The sequence below is a fragment of the Chroicocephalus ridibundus genome, chromosome 6, assembly GCF_963924245.1.
Source record: "Chroicocephalus ridibundus chromosome 6, bChrRid1.1, whole genome shotgun sequence".
In the NCBI taxonomy this organism is placed as follows: Eukaryota; Metazoa; Chordata; class Aves; order Charadriiformes; family Laridae; genus Chroicocephalus; species Chroicocephalus ridibundus.
Genome location: NC_086289.1, coordinates 4743601 through 4767166, shown reverse-complemented (window position 1 = coordinate 4767166; position 23566 = coordinate 4743601). Strand labels below are relative to the sequence as shown.

The 23566-nt window shown below is 43.1% G+C and overlaps 1 protein-coding gene across 1 annotated transcript in view; it reads right to left on the bottom strand.

Annotated features, from left to right (window-relative positions):
• Positions 1-18652: 18652 nt before the first annotated feature.
• The window catches only part of CPXM2 (carboxypeptidase X, M14 family member 2), an 82426-nt gene continuing 77512 nt past the window's right edge, over positions 18653-23566 (bottom strand). The window contains exon 13 of the mRNA XM_063339552.1: positions 18653-21811. Coding sequence (XP_063195622.1) covers positions 21558-21811 — 254 coding nt within the window. The 3' untranslated portion in view covers positions 18653-21557. The remainder of the gene's footprint in view (positions 21812-23566) is intronic.

Here is a 23566-nt window from a genome sequence, read left to right as displayed (position 1 = left end):
GCTGCAAATGCAAAGCTTTCACCGTCGTCTTTGGGAGAAGAAGCTGGAGACACGCTGGCTCTGCAAACCCCTAGTGCCACAGTAACGTCCTTTCACAGGGGGGAAGACATTTCCCAGCATCAACGGATCCGTCCTGAGCTCCAGGCTCAAACAAACCCTCACAGGAAACCTGCTAACACAACGTGAGAGATTCTGGGAGGCTGCCTCCTCTGAATCTGTGGGAGGTTTTATTTCGCTCTGGTCTCCATTACAACCGCTTCTTTTCATCCCTCAGGAAGGACCTAAATACTGCCTTTCACATTGCAAAGGCTGATGCAAAGGAATATTAATTCCTGGAAAGTTTTGCCTTGAGATTTGGCAGAGACAGAATAATTATCCTGGAAAATGCAAGGAAATGTAATTTCAAAGGACTTCCCATCCACATGCTTATAAAACTTTTTTCTTTTGCCAGCATCGTGCTAGAACCCAGTTAGAAGCTTCGTGCCAACTTCTGCTACCCAGACTTTTGAAGGGACCAAGCTGTAATGTCAGCAACAGAGTGGACATGCATGAAGCGTGGCAAGACATCTCAAACAATAAAACTACTTATTTATTCTTCTGTATCTAGCAGCAAGTATAATGTAGAAAAGGGGCCCAGCCAAAGCTGTAGGAATTCCAACACAAAAGGCAGAGATGTATGTCGGCTCCCAGAGATGTAGTCCCTCCCTTGAGTCAATCTGGTCTCCGCACACTGGAGCAGTACGTGAGAATGTAAATCTCAGCACATCACCAGGTGGCCAAGAGGCCTCTGAAGAGGAAAAGTTGTGAGCTATTTGGTGGTTTATGGTCCATTAGATAACAAGAAGCTGACCTAAACTGACATTATATCCCTGTGTGTGACTGTACGGACCGTTTTCCAATGGGTGTGTGCAGATATGCCAGGCAAACAATGCAGAAGTACCCATAATGGTGCCATGTACTCAAATTATTTGTGTTAATTTCCCTCCCAGAGTATTCCCACTGTATTAGGCAGAAAGACTGTAATGAAAGATAAAATTAAAGAAAGGAAACCAAACACCTGGCAGTAAATAAAAGGCTACTCACGTTTAGCGTTGTGTCATAGAATCATAGAATGGTTTGGGTTGGAAGGGACCTTAAAGATCATCATCCACCCCCCTGCCCTGGGCAGGGACACCTCCCACCAGACCAGGTTGCTCCAAGCCCCGTCCAGCCTGGCCTTGAACCCCTCCAGGGATGGGGCAGCCACAGCTTCTCTGGGCAACCTGGGCCAGGGGCTCACCACCCTCACAGCAAAGAACTTCTTCCTGATAGCTAAGCTAAATCTCCCCCCTTCCAGTTTAAAACTGTTACCCCTTGTCCTACGGCTCCCCTCCCTGATCCAGAGTCCCTCCCCAGCTTTCCTGGAGCCCCTTTAGGGACTGGAAGGGGCTGGAAGGTCTCCCTGGAGCCTTCTCTTCTCCAGGCTGAACCCCCCCAGCTCTCTCAGCCTGTCCTCCCAGCAGAGGGGCTCCAGCCCTCCCAGCATCTCCATGGCCTCCTCTGGCCCCGCTCCAACAGCTCCGTGTCCTTCTGCTGTTGGTGCCCCCAGCGCTGGAGGCAGCGCTGCAGGGGGGTCTCCCCAGAGCGGAGCAGAGGGGCAGAATCCCCCCCTGGCCCTGCTGCCCACGCTGCTGGGGATGAGCCCGGGCTGCGGGGGGTTCTGGGCTGCCAGCGCACATTGCCGGCTCGTGTTGAGCTTCTCATCCACCGACACCCCCAGCTCCTTCTCCTCAGGGCTGCTCTCCATCCATTCTCTGCCCAGCCTGGATTTGTGCTGTTGTGTCAACAGAAAGAAAAAGCATTCCAGAGGAAGAGAAGATTAAACAACTACCCTTCAACGTAGAAAAGGTGTTCCTGCCCTGCCTCTGCTCTGGCTGGCACATGCTTTGCACTGGAGCACCTCGCTTGACACCGAAATAAGGAAGCTCTTATGTTGGTTTTTTTGGGTTTTGTTTGTTTGTTTGTTTGTTTTGGTCTGTTTGTTTGTTTTGTTTTTAAAATAAAATCTACAAATTCAGATCATTGCAGTGTGGCATTTTCCAGGTAATTTCTTTATTAATCTTTAAGCCCCGTATTTGATTATGCGTATATCAAACCATTGTATTTGATAATTACGATCAATTAACTTCGATGGTAATTTTGAACATGCATAGAGGCTCCAGCTGAAGGAAACACTGCATATCATTCTAAGTTTTAAGTAGTCTAAATGATTCAGCTTTCCAGTAGAGGTTGGACATGGCTAATGCCATTTGCCTCTGGGTTTTTGGTAAGGAGTTTTATCACTTTAAATTGCAAATATTTCTTTTCGGATTTCTTTTTCTATTCAGCACTTCCTGAAAGTGCTTTAGAGAATCTATTTCCCAGATGAAAAGTGATGTTCTGACATCTTTCCTAATGGTTTCATCATTACATCCAACTAAATAATTTAAGAATTAATACTGCACCTTAGCTGTCCAGGTATCACATTTAATTCCCTTTTTGCTAACTTCAGCTACGTAGAGTTTTCCTATACCTTCCTTTATGTGGTGTCACTTTTGCTTTCATTAGTTCTGTAAGCTTCTTAAGCTGTAAAATAAATGATGTTGTGTACTTTTTCTACAGAGCAGTAATTCCTGTTGCTATGTATTAACATCCCAACTTTCATGACGTATGGGAAGAAATGATGTTGGCTTGATTCATTCTGTTCTAACTCCATTTCTGAAATTGTGTGCTTGAACCTGATACCCCCAAAATCCTAAATTTACCCTTTGTCCAAATTGACCATCACAAGATTTCACTCACATCACGAGATAAACCTCTCATCCTGCTGGTGTTTGAGGAAAAGACCCAGTGGGGCAGGATCGAGCCAAAAATGTTGGGTTTATCATCATTCCTACTTCTTCCTGTTGTAAACCCTCCACTCCCCACAGACTAACTGTCAAAATAAAATTATTTCATTTAAAAGCAGGTTCCTCTGGAATCCATACAACTTTGTATTGCTCATAAAAATAAACGTGATAGGAACAGCCAGCCCAGAAAAGCGATAGCATCTGAACTCACTCTGGTCTGATGGGTTTTTCATCAGTTTAATCACTTTTTAGACAAACCGTGCTTAAAGCCTCGCATTTCAGAAAGTGAACCTGCGTGTTCGCCCTCAAAGGCTGTCTTTCATCCTCAGCCTTCCCATACTCACCCCAGGGAAGCTCACGTTGTGTCCCAGGGTCTATGCAGGGCACAGCACCCATGCAAGGACCCGGCACTCGGGATGCCCACGCACACCTGGGCTGCAGGTCAGGCTCTCCCTCGGCACCTCTGTTTTGCAAGGAACGTTCCTCCACATTATCATCCACATCACCAAGTCCTCGAGCCACCGCTCCGAAGTCGTCGTTGTTCAAATGGACACGAGAAATGGACAGAATATGTTAAATGCATTTTCATCTTCTTATTCAGTGTAAGAGTTGCCAATAACCATAAATGTATCAGATACGTTTAGGAAGTCCAGCGCCTTGAGAATTTAGGAATTCAATTTTCCTTCCACCTTTAGGAAATTTGATACTTCTTGATAAATTGATGTAAACTGGTCTACTGACCATGCACTTACATGAGAGCCTTCACTGCTATTTGGGAGAGTCTAGGTGGTAGGCTGGTTTTCAGCAGCGTGCTTTGCTTCTCATGCCAGCTGACATGGTGATTTGTCTTCCTCGTGCCTGGGGTGGCCCTTCCAATCAATGGAGATGCATTTCCAGAGGGTAATTCAGAAGCCCCATGCTGGACACAGCTAAGTAAGGTGACACAGCCTGACGTTGAAATGTCTAGTCTTCCAAGAAATCTGGAAATTTTTTTTGTCTAAAATTGGTTTATAATCACTAAAACCCTACTATAGGAGCCCCACACTTTTTTAAAAAAAACTTCTAGCATAACTATTATTAATACCAAACAGCTAAAATTCTTATAGGTCCATAAGGAAGTATTTAAAATAAAACGTTACAGCAAACGATAGCAGAAAGTTCTTAAGAGATAGCCCAAAGGGACCTGATGGACAGGATGTTGTAGAGACTTTCCACCGAGTCCAAGGCGCCTTGGAGTAAAGTCCCAGATCTGAAAGAGTTCGACTACCAAATTCCCTATTTGCAATCAAGGAAGCATAAACACTAGATTTACCATCACGGCTAATCTGTCTTGTGGACACTAAAACAATCACTTCCAGCTGCAATGCTTTGGACTGGAGCACAATAAAATAATTATTAAGGAAAATATTATAGTGAATCAGCCATCTGGGGCTCCCTGCCCCCAGGTAGACCCAGTAATAACTAATCCAGCTCCGGCACAGGATGGCCTCACCTGATTTTTAAAAGTCCCAGTGGTGGTTGTTCCACAACTCTTCTGTCCTCTCCAGATTATGTCAAAGTTTTACTGTTCCCATAGTTAGGTTACGCTCTATAATACCTACCTTACTGCTGCAAATCTTAATGCAAACTGTGTAGCTCTTCATCTATTTTACTCAGGTGCAGTTACAGGAGGAAACATTATAATAAATGAGAATTTGAAGAGTTAAAGCCTATTTACAAGAAATGAAAAATGTAAAAGAAACTTTCAGAAAAAAACCCCGTAAAGTTCCCCAGCCTTTTCCTCCCACAAAACCCCTTTGAAGTGGATAAACATTTGCACAATACGAATCTCCATGCAGATGGATGGGATGCTGGCACGGTTCAGTTGCGTTATTTCCAAGCTGTTAATGAGTCAACAGTAACAGTGTCGCACCACATTTTTGAAAAGACTTCAGGACACCAACAAATTGAAAAAAAATCTCCAACAGTAAAACCTCCACATTTTCAAAACTTTGGTTACCAAAGAAATCAGTCAGAAATCGTAGCTCTTCCCCACTCAGTGCCCTAGAGATGAAAGGTGTTGGTGGTATTTTATACATAAAATATACAGAACCTACAATATTTATGTTATATGTAAACCCTGATGAGGTACAAAGAGGGGCAGCGGTGTCAGGTTCCTCCTTGCCTCCCTCCATGCTGGGATGCCTCCAGCACATTCCACCACACACGTAAGTCCCCACGACCCCAAAATGAGGTAGACAGGGAACACAGGAGCTGAATATCCTGCTTGCCACCGTCTGAGAGCTCCTCTGCAGTTCCCCACAGCTAGGACCAGGGTTCACGTCCTTTAAATGGTGCCAGCTACCAGGGCTGGCAGGTTGGTCCTGAAACGCTGTAGCTGAATGTCATAGGATCATAGAATCATATAATTGCTGAGGTTGGAAGGGACCTTTAAGATCATCGAGTCCAACCTTTAACCTACCCTGACAAAAGCCACTTCTAAACCATGTCCCTAAGTGCCCCATCTACCCTTTTTTTAAACACCTCCAGGGATGGGGAATCCACCACCTCCCTGGGCAGCCTATTCCAATGTTTAATAACCCTTTCAGTGAAAAAATGTTTCCTAATATCCAATCTAAACCTCCCCTGACCTCACTTGAACCCGTTTCCTCTCGTCCTATCACTTGTCACCAGGGAGAAGAGGTCAGCCCCCATCTCTCTACAACCTCCTTTCAGGTAGTTGTAGAGGGTGATAAGGTCTCCCCTCAGCCTCCTCTTCTCCAGGCTAAACAACCCCAGCTCCCTCAGTCGTTCTTCATAAGGTTTGTCCTCCAGGCCCCTCACCAGCTTTGTAGCCCTTCTCTGGACACGCTCCAACACCTCAATGTCCCTCTTGTAGCGAGGGACATTGCGAAAGCTCCCTGAAAGATGTCATTGCAAAAGCTCCCTGAATGACATTGCGAGAGCTCCCATATTGCTCTAAGGTGGATACCCTTGTCTAAATGGAATGAACGTGTCCTAATACAATATCTCCTCCCCCAACTCCTGTATGTTTTTTGAACATTTACGTCTCCCTTTGTTTTATAAGATGTGTAAGTAGTAACATCTCTGAGCCTTCAAGCAGAAGCCATCTCCAAGACTTCCACAGGTTGCCCAGGAAAGTGGTGGAAACCCCGTCCCTGGAGGTATTTAAAAGACGTGTAGACATGGTGCTGTGGGACATGTTTTAGTGGTGGTTTTCGCAGTATTAGGTTAATGGTTGGACTTGAAGATCTTAAAGGTTCCTTCCAGCCTTGAAAATTCTATGATTCTATGATTCTATCCCAAAGTCCTTCAGGAGCCACATGTTTTCCAGCCTCTACCCCTACATCCCCTGAGGGGGAACGGGGACAAGGCTCCTGCTCCCCCAGGCCAGCCCTGCCTGCCACAGTCCCCAGGCCAGAGCTGGTGCAGAATCACCCTCTAAGCAGCCATTCCTCTACGTTCAATCCAAATTCAGTTAATTCCTGCTCTTTGCAAAGCACAGCTCTTATGCTGGCTTTGCTTGTCAGATCGTCCTCTCAGTAGTTTCAGATGCTCGAAATTCCAGGATATTCTGGAGATCAAAATAGCAATTCTGAAAAGCAGGTGCTCTTTTAAAAATTTTAAAATGCTGGCAATTACCGCAATCATTATCACAAGGTGTTCTGCTAGAAAAAGATCCACCTGCTTGCTGTGGATTCAGAGAGAGAGAGGATGCCACAAAAGTCAACAGTCAACCTTATAAAAATGCCAAGAGCAGAATAAAGCAGCAGCTCCCAGCACACCTGGCAGTACTCCGAGGCTCAGGCTTCAACCGAGTTGAGACTTTTCTGAACTCGGGAGTTCGGAAGAGCAAGAGCCAGGGTGGCATTTTGCGGCACTGATTCTTTACCGAGGTCTACACGTTCTCGGGATGGCAAATTCCTGTTGTGCCACTACGAGAAAAAAAAAAGTTCATTTAAAGTTTTTAATACACGCAAAGTCATGTTAATACAACATACAAAGGATGTTAATTTTTACAAGGCTGCTTTTTCCTTCCATTTTTCTGATACAAAAGATTGCTTTCAGCCCTTTATCATCTGTCCTTATTTAATCCATTTCAAAAATATCCGCGGAGAACGAAACATTGCCGTTGATCTCATTAAGTGTCTTCTAATAATTGCAGGTTTTAAGAAAGCTAAAGACAAAAACTGACTGAAATTAAGCTTGTAATGAAAAAGAACAAGAAAAAATGAGTGGGAGTATGGTAATTACATGCTTACGACTGTGACAGTAGGCAAAAGAAAACAGAGCAGCAGATGGTATCTAAATCTAAAGGAAAATGTAAATGATGCTGAACTCGGATCATTCTCTAAATAACGGTGTATTTAGCAGCAGGTAGATGTTCCACCTAAAGAAGTGCTGCCTGATAATTCAAGGACGTACATCCAATATAGGAGGGACGGACCAGCCTTCTTTATCTGGATGAGAAAGCATTTGATCAGTTGCTCTGTACTGCAGGGCCTTCACCTCACTTTCCTGGCCATCTCTACAATTTTGCTTATCAATAGACTTAGGTTAGATTTGATGTTTGTCACCAGTAGGCACACAAAACCTCCCCTTCTTCTGTGACCTCAGCAGCCCTACCATGGCTATTTGTGGCACAGCCTGAGTCAGCAGTAGCTGGTCTCTAGTTCAGCGGGGAAAACAAACATAACGCTGAAAGCCAAAAAAAATTATCAGCAGTGTTTTAGGACTTGCTCCCAGGAAGGCTGCTCAGCATCCTAATAAAAGTGTGATGTGAATAAGTGCAATGGGAAAATCAAGTGTCCCAAATTTCCTGTGCCCGTGCCTGCAATAGAAGGTGGAAGGCTGAGAGGAGCTGGGCAGCAGGTCCAGCCAGCGAAGTGCTGACTTTGTGCCCTTGTGGCCAAGAAGGCCAATGGCATCCTGGGGTGCATCAAGAACGGTGTGGCCAGCAGGTGGAGGGAGGTCATCCTCCCCCTCTACTCTGCCCTAGTGAGGCCACACTTGGAGTGCTGTGTCCAGTTCTGGGCTCCCCGGTTCGAGAAGGACAGGGAACTGCTGGAGAGGGGACAGCAAAGGGCTGCCAAGATGATGAGGGGACTGGAACACCTCTCTGATGAAGAAAGGCTGAGGGGTTTGGGTCTTTTTAGCCTGGAGAAAAGATGACTGAGGGGGGATCTTATCAATGCTTGTAAATACTGAAAGGGGGGGTGTCAGGAGGATGGGGCCAGGCTCTTTTCAGTGGTGCCCAGTGACAGGACAAGGGGCAACGGGCACAAACTTGAGCATAGGAAGTTCCACCTAAACATGAGGAGGAACTTCTTGACTTTGAGGGTGGCAGAGCCCTGGCACAGGCTGCCCAGAGAGGTGGTGGAGTCTCCGTCTCTGGAGACATTCCAAACCCGCCTGGACACGTTCCTGTGCCACCTGCTCTGGGTGACCCTCCTCTGGCAGGGGGTTGGAGGGGATGATCTCCAGAGGGCCCTTCCAGCCTCTGCCAGTCTGTGATTCTGTGATTGTGTGATTCTGTGACTTGCAGAAGAGCTTTTTTAAAGAAGGGCAGAAAGCAGGGCATGTGTGCAGCCCAAATGTTTCATCAGCGAAAGCCTGTGTGTCAGCTCTGATAAACTGTTGGCTGAAGCCCCAGCCAGCCACCTAAAAGCCTCTTCCCGGCTATGAATTATTGGGTGTGTATAAACACAGTTAATAAGTTTCTTGGGCCTTGTTTTGCTCATGTTGTTATAATTCTGGAACCAGCAATGTACGACCACTCTGTAGAGCCAGGCAGTATTTATCTAAAGATATTTTTACTCATACTTTGTTCCTCCTTTGCAATGCAAAAGAAAGAAGAGGAAGGGAATATATATCTATGCATTTTTCATACTTACTTATTTATATCACAAACACATATGTATGTGTTTTAGAAATGTATTCCTCCAAAGGAATACTACAAAGGCAATAAAATCCATTATCTGTTAAAACTTAGTCAATTATTTTCATAAAAAATACTAGTGTTTTGAAATTATAATTATTTTCATTTCTCCTATGTCAAGAGGACCCAAAGAATATTGCTGCCCACCAGCAAACAATGAATACACACAGGCAGTGAGATCATCATCTCAGAAGAACTTCTGATTACTTTAGATTGTTTCCTCTATTTTTTGGCCAACTTGCACAGAGTTCTTCCAAGGGCTGAGTCATATTCTTGTCTATGGTAAAATTGAGCAGACTACATTGAGTTGATTGGGTGGCGAAGGTACTACCTGTGCCTTTCTAAATTTACTTTTTCTTCCTCCATAACCCAAATTCCACGTGTGTTCCAAAATCTCCATTGGTTTTGAAGCGTTTCCTGAGGGAGGTAAGCATCCCGTGTTGGCTCACCCATGAGCTTCCACACCGTGGCCTGAACTAGCAACATCCTTTTGTGCTTTGCATTTTGCTCAAGACCTTCGGGTCCTAGGCTCCCTTACGATGATTTTTCTCTTTCCCCTTTCCATCTCAGTTCCTACCGGCCCATGCCATGACCTACAGATGGGCTGACGAGTTACTGCTTGTTATTCTGTATATTTTACTTCTTTTAATAGATGCAGGTGCACACGCTGCTGAAATGTTTTCCCCAGGAGCCCGCAGTTCTTAATCATCTTATTAAAGCGATTGTGTATTTGCCATAATTTTCACATTAAAATAATCTGCTTTAACTGCACACACAGAGCTGTTCAAATTATTTGTTGTGAACAGCTGATTGAATTTAGCTCTGTTTGTTGTTTACAAATTGTCCTCTGCCTGTTCGGAGTTTTAGGGAGCTGCTGAGTCACTGAAGTTGTTCAAGATATTTCAGATATTTTGGGCTGGGGGGGGCACGAACACTAGTGCTTACAGTGAGCTGATCTGAAATGCCACGGGGCACATTACAGAGGAGCACCCAACCTGGTGGCACACTTGGTCTTCAGTAGGCTATCAGAGTTTTTCTCATCATTAATGCATGTGTGCATTAATAGTAGTGACAGAACAAGGGGTAGTGGCTTCAATCTGAAAGAGGGGAGATTTAGATTGGATATCTGGAAGAAATTTTTCACTCTGAGGACGGTGAGCCCCTGGCCCAGGTTGCCCAGAGCAGCTGTGGCTGCCCCATCCCTGGAGGGGTTCAAGGCCAGGCTGGACAGGGCTTGGAGCAGCCTGGGCTGGTGGGAGGTGTCCCTGCCCAGAGCAGGGGGGTGGAATGAGATGATCTTTAAGGTCCCTTCCGAACCATTTTATGATTCTATGGAGTCTTCCTACAGCAGCAGCATAACAGAAACCACCTCCGTGCTAGCTTGGCAGAGGCAGCCTCTATGGATAGAGCACTGAAGCCATCAAAATAGATATATGTCCTAACTGCTGTTTATGTAGAGCCTGTACATTTTTGTCTTTCCATACAACATTCTTCAGTCTTCTGGTCCAACTGGCTGATGTGCATAAAACATGGGCTCTTCCAGGCAGCCGTTTAGTGTCACTTGTTGTACTGTAACTGTTTGCTTTAAATGCCTTGCTTGCCTGGACAGGGTGGGTAGATGTGTGCATTGCTCTTGCCTTGGAGCAAAGGGGTGAAGATGATCATCTCAGGTATCTCAGATATCTGCTGGTACTTCTTAAGAATCAGTGCTAAGAAAAAGATAGTAGCTATCACACTGACCATGAAACCTCTCCTGCTCTGTTGTTTGTTTTTTAAATTAACATTTTTTTTTTATCTGGGTTTCAAGAACTCCGGGTTTTTTTTGCCTTCAAGTAAGAAATGTGCTTGCATATGCATTATTTGAAAGGCTGTATAAATTTAAGAAGATGTCTCCTGTTTAGGAATGCTTCCCATGAACTCAAGTCCTGTTTTTGAATTAGTCTCTTAGCTTTTCCAAAACACATTTGTTTATAACATGCAGCTATGTGCATTGTTAAAGCTAATTTAGCTTGCAGAAGTTTGAAAATTCTGCCTTTGCCTTTGGAGCAGGGTATCAGTGAGCTGAAAAAACCTACCAAACACTGCTGGGAATACTGCTGCCACCATCCCCTCCCCTCCCACTTTGCGTTCACAAGAAAAAATGTTATAGAGACAGGGACCGGTGATGCTACTCAGTTTATTTGTACATGAAGTACCGTTTGCCTGAAGGAATGAAAAACAAGGAGACCATTTTCTTGCTCCCAAGTCTCTTCTCTCTTGCCCACCCTCCCTCTGGGATGTTTTGCATGAGCATACTGCCGCTGTGTTTCTTTTAGGTTTTCTCTTGGTATTTTCTTGCCCTTTATGCTGTTTCTCTCCCAGTCATCTGTACCATCGCAAACGAGCGATCAGCTTCTGAGAGATGGCTAATTGGTGAAGGGAGGAATCTACAGCAGAATTTCAGGGAGTTTTCTGTACCAACCATAATAAATATACAATGCTGGGCGTGCTGGTTATCCGCATCAGTCCCCACGTCTCCTTACTGTGACTCCTGTCTCTCTTGGGACTGTCACTGTTCTCCGTTTCTCCCTTTTGCCAGCAGAATAACATTACAAAACTTTTTTTCTCACCAAAACAGGGTGACTTTCAGCAGTGACTTGGACTATGGGTCTGTCTCCAGCAGGCTAACGCTCAATGCTTAAGATACTGTGCACACCACTTGGAGAGAGAAGAAAGGGCAAAGGCAACAGGGTACCATGGGCATCGCCATTCAAGTGATCTCCCAAGCACAGAAAATGTTCTTATAAGCTACATGTTAATGTTAAACACAAAATTCCTAATAAAAAAGGCAGTCTTGGGAAGCAACAAGTGAAAGTCAAAATATCCTCATAGTGGTACCAGTTTAATGTCTTAAAAATTTCTAGTCTGGTCCATGCAAAAGACATGAGTTCAGCTTAAAAATTAGAAAATTAACAGAAAAAATATAATTGGGGGCATTGGTGTTTGGCCATGGTTTCTCCAGATGCTTTCAAACTTTTAATCTTTCTCCTTCTTCTACAACTCTGAAGGCTAGAAATTTGTTTCTTTTTAAAAAACAAAATCTGATATTTTTCCAGGGAGATCTGCAGTATAAATAAAAGTGTTGGCAGCATTTTACCAGAGCTCAAGTGACATATTTTTATTAGTATTTTGTTTACAGCAGCACCAACAATGCGCCGGACCTTTTATAAACATTCAAGTGTGGATGCGTCACAAATTTTGATGCAGAAAATCATCATAATTTCACAACAGGAATCGGATAAAAATTAACTCTTGGCAAGCCATGACCCCACTCTCTGGATTACTGATAAGGAAGTCTATGAAATGCAGTGATAAAGTGGCTGGGCAATTTTATCTCGATGTTGGTAGGTTTTGTATGGCTTTAAGAGATGAGAATTTGTTCTTGTTTCCTCTCTAAAACTTCCTTACAACCTGACTCATATACAAACATGGCCAAGTTCCTGAATATTTCAAGGTAGCGTTTTCAGATACAAAAGTCAGAGGAGACTCTGGGGTTTTCTTCTGCAGGGTGGGTTTTGTGTTTTGGTTTTATTTATTTATTTATTTTTATTTTTCCTCTCCTTCTTTTCTTTTTTTGGAGGGTTGGAGTGATGTTAAAACCACTGTTCTACATCTTGAGTTCTTAGGCTGCAGCTTCATCGCTAAAACGTATTCAAGGAGACATAGCCAGGAAAGCTGATAAACACTACAGCCTCCTACACCCTGCCCTGATTGTTGCTATAATAAGGCTACACTCGTACAGTTTGGCTCTCCTAATGTCAAACAATTGGCAGCTCTGCAGTGCTGGTGCCCCCCGAGGGCTGCCTGTCCGTGTAATTGCTTCTGTGTACTGAAAGTAAACATATGAAGTGTACGCAACATGCCCACACAAGGCACATCGTAAACACACACACCGCTATTGTTGTGGGTCACAGAGACTCCTTTCTGCTCTGTTATTTTTAACATCGTTATTTGCTCCTTCCTCCCCCTCCAGAGTTTATTTTTTTACCTCTAATAACAGACATTTATTTCATTTTAAATTGGGAGTGGGTCATTTCAACATCCTCAGCAGTTCGTGGTACCACTGTAATACCTTCCTAAAAACTCAACACCGTTCTCCAGATTGTCTGCTACGGGACAGTGATGGTTGGGAAGTGCCTGTGCCTGGTATGGGCCGAATACTCTGGACAACAGGAGGCAAACAGAGCCCTGGCTTGGCTTATTTCACATGTGCTCCACTAATTGTCCATCTTCTTGCCTTGAAAAGGATATAGCACCATTTTCTCCTTCACACCAAACAAGAAATTCACGTCAAAGCATAAACTCGTTGCAGGAATGCTTCTTTGACCATCCCATTTCCTAACCTGAGCTTTTACCAGCTCTCTTCCTTGGTCTGAAAAAATACTCAGTCTCCTCCTTCCTGTCAGATCCTGAAATTCAGAGTCATTTCCTGTTATTTGAGAAATTACAGTTATCAACATTTTGGGGAAAAAAAATAAAACGCCAGCGCCTGCTTCTGAACTCTCTGGTTTGGACTGGAAATCTTCAAATGCCACCATTTAGGCTTGTTGGTCGTCTCACCGACTGCTTCAAAAACAAGGAATATTTGAAAATTCAGGAAAAGACAAGTTCAGGGAGGTTTTTTCGGGATAAATAGGTGAGTAGAAGCTTTCAACTTGAATCCTCTTTTCCATGCTTCAGGTTTTCTCTGGAAAAGTTATTATCTTTTTCCCTGCCCCAATTTCATGCATTTTCTATTCTCGGTTCTCAAACAGGGAACTAACACGTTCCCTGCAGATTACAAGGATAAGGTCCAGTGAAGCTCTATTGATTCATGTTTTGTGTGTATCTGGTCACAGTATTTCTTCTAAAGCAGCATTAAAAGTGCATTTTCTAAAACAGGGGAAGTTCGCTCTTCATTATTGTCCCCAGAGCTAGTACCAGGCAGCCACCAAGCAAGTGGCCAGGTGAAACCCCATCATTCTCAAGCACTTACTACATTTGATTTTCAGCCTGCTAACAGCAAATCATCCAGCAGTCAAGGAATTAATAATACATTTAAAGAATGTGATAATGTGAAAAGTACTCTCTGGAGGCTCATACTGCTTTAAGAATGATAGATTGCTTCCGAAGCCGAGATGGAAATTCATCAATTAATTTGTATGAACACTTTCATTAGCAAGGAATGGATTTTATAATGCTGCATTTTCTGCAGATCACTTAATGCTGAAGGTGGCATGGTTATAGACACTATAGTACCACCAGTACTCAACTTTATAGCGACTCAGAGTGATTAAACTGATCCTCGATGACCTTATTAGGGCAAAAGTTGCATAAAGCATCAAGAAAACACTGCTGTGAAATTTCAGTAAAACCGGATACTATATGTCTCTGAAGAATAACTCAAAGTTCTAACACTCAAGCAATGTATTTCAAAATTAGGATATAGCAATAATCAAGAGCAAAACTGTTTAGGTAGGTTTAACTTACACTTTCTTTCTGGTGGAGCTGTTGACTTGGTGGTCTTGGTCCTTCAGTGCAACCAGAGGCGGCTGAAGTGTTCCCAGAAACCGTTACGTTCATTACAGCGGCACTTGGTGCCATTCATTAGCCGAATATAGAAAAATAAACTTTTGCATTTAGGCAGCTACAGGGCAGATCATAGAAGCAGAGTCTGTTTTTCCATTCACTTTCCGCTCTTTTCCAGGTTATGCTGTAAATCTACCAGTTCTGCCCGTGAGAGCCTGCTCCGACCTTGGAGCCACCAGGAGGTGACCAGTGAGCTGGGTTAGAGCTGTGGCACGCCGCAAGGAGACAAGCAAAGGAAGGATTCCGTCCACCTAGGAGTTAGAGGGCTCACAACACTATAAAGAATAGGAATGTGACTTTAGCGCCTTTTACATTAAAAAACCCCTCAAGCCATGTAATCAGATCCAGATCCTCGTGGCAAGAAATAGATCTCGAATTTAAATCCCCCGTGTCTGCTCAAGTGAGATTAGGCTGCCATTGGTCCTTATTAACCCAAGTATTGAATTTCTGTCACATCCAAACCACAAAAAAGTAATTCCATTTTTCATATTTTTACTTGCTGACAATAAGGCCGGCTGACTTTTATTAGATCTTTAAATGATGGGTTACTCTGAATGCTCTTTTTTGTTGCTCTTGGGATAGAGCGGAGTTAATAAGAATGATTGCGCTGTTGACATAAGTGCTGTATTGAATTCTAGAAAGAAGCTGCTGCAAATTATGCGGAGTTAATGACTAGAATAATTAAAATATCAGGTGGTTGATACTACTTCATATAATAATAGGTGGGAATTGTTACTAGCTGCTTTCTCTAAACAACATCAGTATTTCAGAATATATAGCACAGATTTGGAATGGAAAAGCATTCAAGAGAAAAGAGAAAGCTTTCTGTTCATAACTGTGATTCGGTATTACTATTCATAAATATTATTTCAAACATGCAGAGGAGAACTTTATTTGCTTATTTTGCTTGCAAAAAGCAAAGTGTTGGTTTTCTTGGTTATTTTTTGCATCTCTTTCTCATGGAGCATCCCATTCTGTATATATATTTTTTTATCACAAGTGTGGTTGGGCTTCCCCCATATGGGCACTTACCAAGCTGCCGTGCTTGAAGCTACATCGTGGGTCTCTGTATTTACAGATTTCTTTAGATTTGTCTATGTCCTACTCCATGTAACTCCATCTGGCCTTGAAAGGCGCTGTGCACAGTGATCCTTTACCCTCTGAGATGGCATCTTTCAGCTGCTTTCAGGCCCCGTCTACACTGGACATTGCAATTCCTCGGTATGGAGTGAAGGGCACAATGATTTATTATTTAATCCGCTGGTGAAAAGTGCTCATTTTCACATTGAATTCGCAGGCGTTGCAGGACAACTTCAAAGACATCTATAACTTCATAAAGGCTTCATAATTCTAAATGCAAAGCATTCCGTATGGACCTATCACTTCATCTTATTTTTCTTCAATATTCGCTCTTCCTCAGTCCTTCAACTTTTTCTTTACCTATGTCCTGATCAGGAAAACAGAGTTTCTGAATTGTCCGCGCCTTCTCTTAAGAATAATATTAAACCAAAAGAGCAGGCATCCGCAGAGCAGTGCAATTTGTTGTATTTTGCTGAAAACCCCCTACTTTCAGAAGCGCTGATGTACCTCGAGAGCCCGAGTGCCATCTCCAGACGGGATGCTGGCACTCCAGCCGTGCTCTGATGACCTTCACAGAAGAAGGTGGGACCTTCATCTGGGAGCCTGGCTAATGGGGAGAGATAAGTGCTAGAAAGGTCTCTGAAGATCGGTTTAGTAAAGAGAGTCAAGCAAAGCAGCCTGAGCAGAAAACTGTGCGGGATATTGCTTAATTCAGCCTGAACAAACCACCAGACACAGGGGAGGGGAAGGTGGTTTTAACCTCTGTGAGCCTGGCACGACAGCAGATGATTAAAGGCCCTCATATAACTGAAAAGGCAGATTAAGTATGTAAACATGAAGCTATAAAGTACCTTTATGTTCACTGCCTAAACTTTTTTCATGGGCTTTCCAGAATTCCATTCTCGGCATTTTTTACTGACAAATGTATTTATTTCGGGTAGTCGTAAGTTGAAATGCTATACCCAAAATTGTCCAGTCAATACAGCCCCTCTGAAATTTACGGAAAGCGTAAAAATGTCCTTTTTCTGCCAAATGAGCAAGGAACGGATAATGAGTGTGGGTGCAGTGCTTCAAATTTTCCCGTGAAGCAGTAATCCACATCTCCATCAAAATAAAATCAGGTCACTTGTCAGTTAAGAGAAGAGCTCATCTACCCCAAAAACTCATCAGAAATTGTCCTGCAAACCTGAATGTGGACTTGGTGGTTTTCTAAGTCTCACCTAGACTTAAACTGGCTATGCGTGCTGTAAAACGGTGATTATATCAGTGGAAGAGGGCAGAGAATGGTTATTTAGTGACTTACTCTTGCAGGCACAAGATTGCATTCACCGTGATGGCTTCATTGAACATAAATTTTGTGGCTCGAAAACCGTATTATAGTGTCACAGTGAAATATAAAAAGGCCATCTCAACCTAAATGACCTTTAAAAAGAAATTAAAGACTAGTAAGCACATTAGGCTAAGTGTATAGATGTGATTTAAACTTGGAAAATTAAGGAAATACCAGAATAAAGATCTAAAAGTTCTATAAGTTGATCACCTGAAGCCAAAAAGCATTCATAACCATTTATTTAGGACTGAAAAGGACTGAGACTGAGAAAACTGCTTGCCACCATGATAGCACAAAGCGGCAGAGGTGAAAGTGGTACTAAAATTATCCATGAAATCAACTGTAAAAAATCACTGACCCTCTTTCCACCCTCTTTCCATGTGTGCAACTGCTCCAGCAAGACAGGAAAACAACATTTGGGAAGTTTTATGCTCTTAGTGAGTAAGAAATAGAGCTTCTTTGGGCTCCTGCGGATAGTTGGTAGGTGTAGACAGAGCTGTTTGTCCTGGGGTGTTTCCATGCCGGCACAGCAGTGTACTGCAGCAGGAGGTGATGCTACCACAATTTATACAACTTGGATGTGCTTTTATACCTCCTCCCTTGGGCTCATGGTATTATGAACTGAATTCACACCGAGATCGATTACAGAGATAAATGGTAGAGAGGCACATTTGCCTCCAAACTCGGGCATTTTCAGACCCATAGCGAATATCGTATATGCCAATTTTTAAAGGTTAACTAGGGAAAGTCGTTGGTGTGAAACCACTTGTACTCTATTTCAAGTTAACTCATCTCTGTGCCGGTGTTTCTCAAAAAGGTCAACCACCTACCATAGCACGATAAAAGAGGCGAGTAAATCTGGCTGGATAACTCCGTCAATCCACGCTTTGGGAAGATGTCCCATATTCACTGAAAATAATGAGCTGAAGTTAGAGGAAAAAACCCCACAAAGTATACATGGATAAAAGAAGGGAAAGTAGTTGGTGACAGAAGCTGAAAATATGTGACAGGCTTAAAATAGCCGATGAAAAATTGCATTTCTTCACCGGCGTAGTCAATAACTTCATTTACATTTGCTTTTATCAGTGTGTTTTACCCACACAGAGCTCAGCCTCCTGGTAAAAGGGATACTCAGATGCTCTAACAGTCTGCAGCAGGTTAAATTTGGGTTGGAAATTGCCAGGTTTCACTACACTCGTACCAATGTGGGTAAGTAGATATAGTTTTAGTAGATAAAATTTTACTGGATTTAGCATTCCCAGGCTGATTTGCAGATACCGAGATCTGTCTTTGAGAGGTTAGCATACTTGTAGTTACTAGAGATGGATGAGAAAAGCTGAGATACGATAATTAAACGGATAAAAAATGAAGAGCTGGACAGCATGACATAGGTAGCCAAGGAGAAGCCATCCAGCTCCCACTGTACTTTATGATTGTCAGGGCTCTGCATGGGAGCACATGACTGATGGCTGGTATTATCAAGGAGAGTGGAATATGTCCCGTTTTAACCTTTTATTTGTTTAACCTTTACTGTGTGGGTGCGACTGTGCAGCTGAATTTCTTATTACTTGGAAGGGATTGTATTTTTTTTCTTTTATGTCAGGGATGATCAAACTTTAGCAACGTCCTCATATAAGCAGCTGCTAAAATGCATCTGTGATTATAAAAGGATCGTACCCATCCTCAAGTTTTATTTCCTGGCGTTTCTACAGGGTTGCCTGTTTTCCTACAACAGTAAAAGGAAAAGAGATTAAAGGCAGAGAATTCAGAAAAAATTATCTGTTCTAAAGGCATGGAAAAGGTAGATAAATAGAAAACACTGGTATCCAGTTTATTGGTTTGTGGTTTCGATCTGTCTAAAGGTTAAATAGCAGTACTATGTATTGCAAAGAAAATCAACATTTAAACTCCCAAGTGCATAACTATAGCAGTAAATAGAGCACACATCGGTTCAGTATTATTAGATTCAGGGCAGGCGTAAGCATCTGATCTCAGCACGAGATATTCACACGTCTGAAGTTCTTAGTAACTTTCAACTCGAGTGTTTTCCGGTGTAAAGGTGCTGGACAATCAACAAATAATTGCACAGACAAATACACTTGACAGCTATTAGGCCATTTATTTAGTAATGCCTGGACTAAAATGGAGTAAGGTCACCTGCATTAGTCATAGTTCTGCTGTGCCCAAGTACGTGTAAGCACTAGTCAGGACCAGTAAAGAGCACCAAGGCCACTGTCTTCAGCATCTGATGTTACTCAGGTCTTCAGCAATCAGAGTCCATCTAATTTTAACTAATAGACATTGAAGAATTTCCCATCAAATCCACTTCTTGCTATCAAATAAAAAACGAACTTCTCGTTGAGTTAACCTCATACCTGAGAACCAAGCATAGGGACCTCTAGGTTTGTTAACATAAATCTCAGCCTGAAGCATTATTTCAAAGTAGAAAGAATTGACCTGCCAGGACTAAGATAGTGGTTTCCACCTTCAATCTGATTATCGCAGTGATTTAAATTTGGCTGGTTAGTTTCTCGTTTACCTGCGCGTGCCAGCCACCCCCAGCAAGACGGCTGCGTAGCCTTCGTGGGACTCCAGAGAGAAGCCACCTAAGAAACTCCATCAGTTCATAACATAAAAACCCGTGTGCGGCCCTCATCTGCTGTGGCGGTAACAACATCTACATATGCCAATGAACAAGCCCAATTAAACCGCTAACAAATTGTCTGCTGTCATAACTCCATATTCCAAAATTATTTCACATCATTACCTGCACAAAGACATCATTAATCCCCTCGCAGCTGCCAAAACCCCTTCTTGACAAGTTGCTGTTATATTTGCTATACAAAAATATATGACCTATAGAATGTTGTAAGGGTGGTAAATAGAGTGAAATAAGTAAAATGTAATTCCAAATGCTAATGTGATGATTGGATTATTTGTTTACCTCTGTTACTTAATTGAAATGATGCTGACTGGGAGCCGGGGTCCCATAATTTCAGTTATAGAAAATTATGTACGCACTCTTGTATTTTCTTTGAGCCCTTTCTGCCAAGCACATTGCTGTTATTTAATGGTATCTGCAGAACAAGCACGGGCTGGAATTGTCTAAGAAATTTAAGAATATGACTATTTATTATGCAAAGGTTCATGATTATATTATTCATTCCGCAGTCTTTTGCCTTTTATGTGTTTACAAGATTCGTTGACAAGAAAAAAAGATTTAATACAGATGGCACGTGGTATTTTTACCCTAAGTTTTCTACTTGCACTTTATTTTTCCACAGTTTTGAATGATATGTTGGTGAATGTCTTTTCCAAGAATCATATCAAACAGGCAAAAACTGTAACAGCAATTAAAATGTTTTAAGTAGAATTGCATTTGGAAGTGTACGCCGCAGTCTTTCTACCAAGCATATTAAGAGATGTTTATTTAATCACAGACTCTTGACTGGCTACAATCATGCAGCTGACCCTTCATTTGCTATGATTAAGGTCGTAACATTAAAGCCAAGGGAGCAAAGTTGATTTTTACCAGTTGATACTTTGTCCAGTGTTTATTTAGGTCATTCTTTCCTTGATCGAATCTGCATCTTTCCTGAACCTCAATCCTATCCTGCCGTACAATTTGGTTACTTAAAAGCCAATAAAGAAGCACAAATCCTGCTCCCATAGAGTCATAAGGCCAGAAAAACAGCACCAGCTGCAGAGGCAAGACGAGCAGACCACGCAGAGCAATACAAAATCCCTGGCATGCTGTAGAAGACTGTGGCACAAGGTGTGCATGAGCACAAAAGGCACTTATAGGCAGGCCAAAAATCAAGAAGAAAAGATGATATCACTGCATTTCTGAACTACGCACTTATCAACGACCAAGCCTCTCCTCTCATACACACGATAAAACTGTCTGCATCCACGAGAAAATCTTTGTTTCAAGTCCTTCTCCCAGGTTAGAGGAGGGACGCCGTGCCACAGCGCTGCAGTGGTCCTTATTCCATGCCCTTTTCCTTAGGTTTAGTTCACGGAGTCAAAAAGCAGCCTTAAAAAGCCAGAGGAGAAAACACTCCTGGCATTAAACTCTGGAATCACGAGACATCCTTAAATATAAACAACGCGAGCAGGAAAGCTAAGGTGGGTTATTCGCTTCAGGTTTTTTCCCCAAATATAATGGTGCTTGTCCAAAGGGGGACTTTCAGGGAAAGGGGGACTGAAATTTTGACACAAATTTTAATCATCTTCAGCAGAAGTTTTCCCCTCTCAGCTTTCCTCCCATATGAGAATAAAACATAGAGTGTCAAAGCTTTTTTGAATTGCAAAAATATACCAATTTTATACTTTAGAAACATTTTTCAGTTTTTCATTCAAAACAACACTTCTCCTTTATAAGTATCTCTTTTTTTTCCCTTTTTTTTTTTGTCTATTTTTAAAGGAAACAAATTTACAAAGGATTAAATAACCCAAAACAAGCAAAAAAATTCATTCCAGGTTAACTCAAAACATCTTTCTACATTCTTCCTACCTCTCCCCCTCAAGCCGGGGCTTATTTCGGTTCAACTCGAATTTTGTTTCTGATTTTTTGCCAGACCGAAAACCCTCCGCTATTCATCCAGCTCCACTAACAGAAAGGCCTCGTGCAGAGAAATATGCATGAAGAGGTGGGCTATGTAACTCTCACTACGACTACCGCCAGGCTGATAGAAGCAGAGCTCGTGGACGCCGTGGGCTGCCGGGCTGAGGTCTATCGCTGCTGCCGCCACTGCCGAGCCCTCTGCCGGAGCCGCCGCATGGACAGGCTGATGGGCTGCTTCCCAAACTTCTTCATGATCTCCTTGATTCTCGCCAGGTTGGTTTTGGAGATGGTGAAGTCGCACTGGGTAGCTCCCATGTCGTAGCCGACTTCGCAGGTCTTGGTAGCGGCGGTGTAGCCCTCCGCCTTCACGCCCACCACGTATTCCCCCGGGTTGAGAAGACGCCAGTAATCGCCATCGGCTCCTGGGAGGAAAAGAGGTGGTTTTCAGGACAGTGGCTCTTTCTCCTTGAAGAAGGTGTTGTTTATGAGAATACAGAAATGGCTCCACGCAGATAAGATGACACCACAGGCAGCAACGCAGCATCCTCACACCAGGAAGGTGTCAATGAGGCAGCCACCACCCATCACACATACCCCTCCTCGTCCAGCCAAACCTACAGGAAAACACATCTCAAACAAGTTTTCCAATATTCTGGGCTCCCTTGTTCAAGAAAGAGTCTAGTGGACAGCTATAAAGATGATCAAGGAACTGGAGCATCTCTCTTATGAGGAGAGGATGAGAGACCGAGAGACCTGGGTCTGTTCTGCCTGGAGAAGAGAAGACTGAGAGGGGATCTCATCAATGCTGATCAGTATCTAAAGGGCGGGTGTCAAGAGGATGGGGTCAGACTCTTCTCAGTGGTGTCCAGTGACAGGACAAGGGGCAACGGGCACAAACTGCAACACAAGAATTTCCATCTCAACATGAGGAAAAACTTCTTTCCTGTGAGGGTGGCAGAGCCCTGACACAGGCTGCCCAGAGAGGTGGGGGAGTCTCCGTCTCTGGAGACATTCCAAACCCACCTGGACGCGTTCCTGTGCCACCTGCTCTGGGTGACCCTGCTCTGGCAGGGGCTTGGATGGGATGATCTCCAGAGGTCCCTTCCCACCCCTGCCAGTCTGTGATTCTGCGATTCTGTGAAATGATGAAAAAAGGACAACAGCCTTCAATTTGGTCTAAGATTTTTGTCTGCTGAAGTCAGGAAGATCCTGAGACAAATGGTCACCCTTGTAACGTTGGTGATTCCTGAGGGGTATAAAAGATGTTCCCCGAACTAATTGTAACTAAGCAATCAAGAGGAACCCCAGTGGGGTACCCACATCGCACTCACGATCCTGGCCAGACCGCCTGGACACATGCGTTTTGGTACTATTTAGTATGCAAAACATGTGAACGCATAATGTCGACTCACTTAGAGGTCTAAGTAAATATCCCCTTCTATAAAATCTTACATTGGGTTTTATTACACTGATTTTCCTACAAACTATAATTCGTCAGGGTATTTAACCACTTGCTTACCTGTAAATGCATGAACAGAACTCCTGTAATCAACTCAACTTCCCCCGCATAAAGCGAGATGTATTTTAACACCTTATTGAATTGGGACTTTCTGTTTTCTTTTATCCCATATATGATCTCAGGTTACCCACATGTACTTAAGGACGGTTTTAAACTTCTTTTCAAATATTATTTTAACTAGCAAGTATGCCCAGCTGTGGGCTGAAAAAGGTGAAACGCTAATATCTAAAAATAGTTTTGCACTTTGCCCTGGGAAAACCCACTGTGGAATGGAAGTGCATATTCAAATATGCAGTTCTATGTATAAATAGAAATGCAGCACCTTTTGTATGAAGAGGAATTGTTTTTTTTAAGCACTGATGAGAACTGACAGCCCTACTCTCACTAGCCTTGGGTTCCTTGCAATGCAGCCTGTCGCGAAAACTAAAGATGGTTTGCACAAAAATATTATACTTGGGAAAAGATCAGACTAGCTAGCCTCTGTTTAAAGAAAGAGGGTTTTAATTTAGGCTCTGGTAAAATAAAAAACATGTTTGCAAACAGCAAGTGTTAGCAAAACAGCAATATCAACTATAACCTGATACGGCAGCCTCTGGGGGCAAGCGTGAAATATTGTGCACGCAGCAGACCCCATCGGGTTAGTTCTTGCATAGCAGAT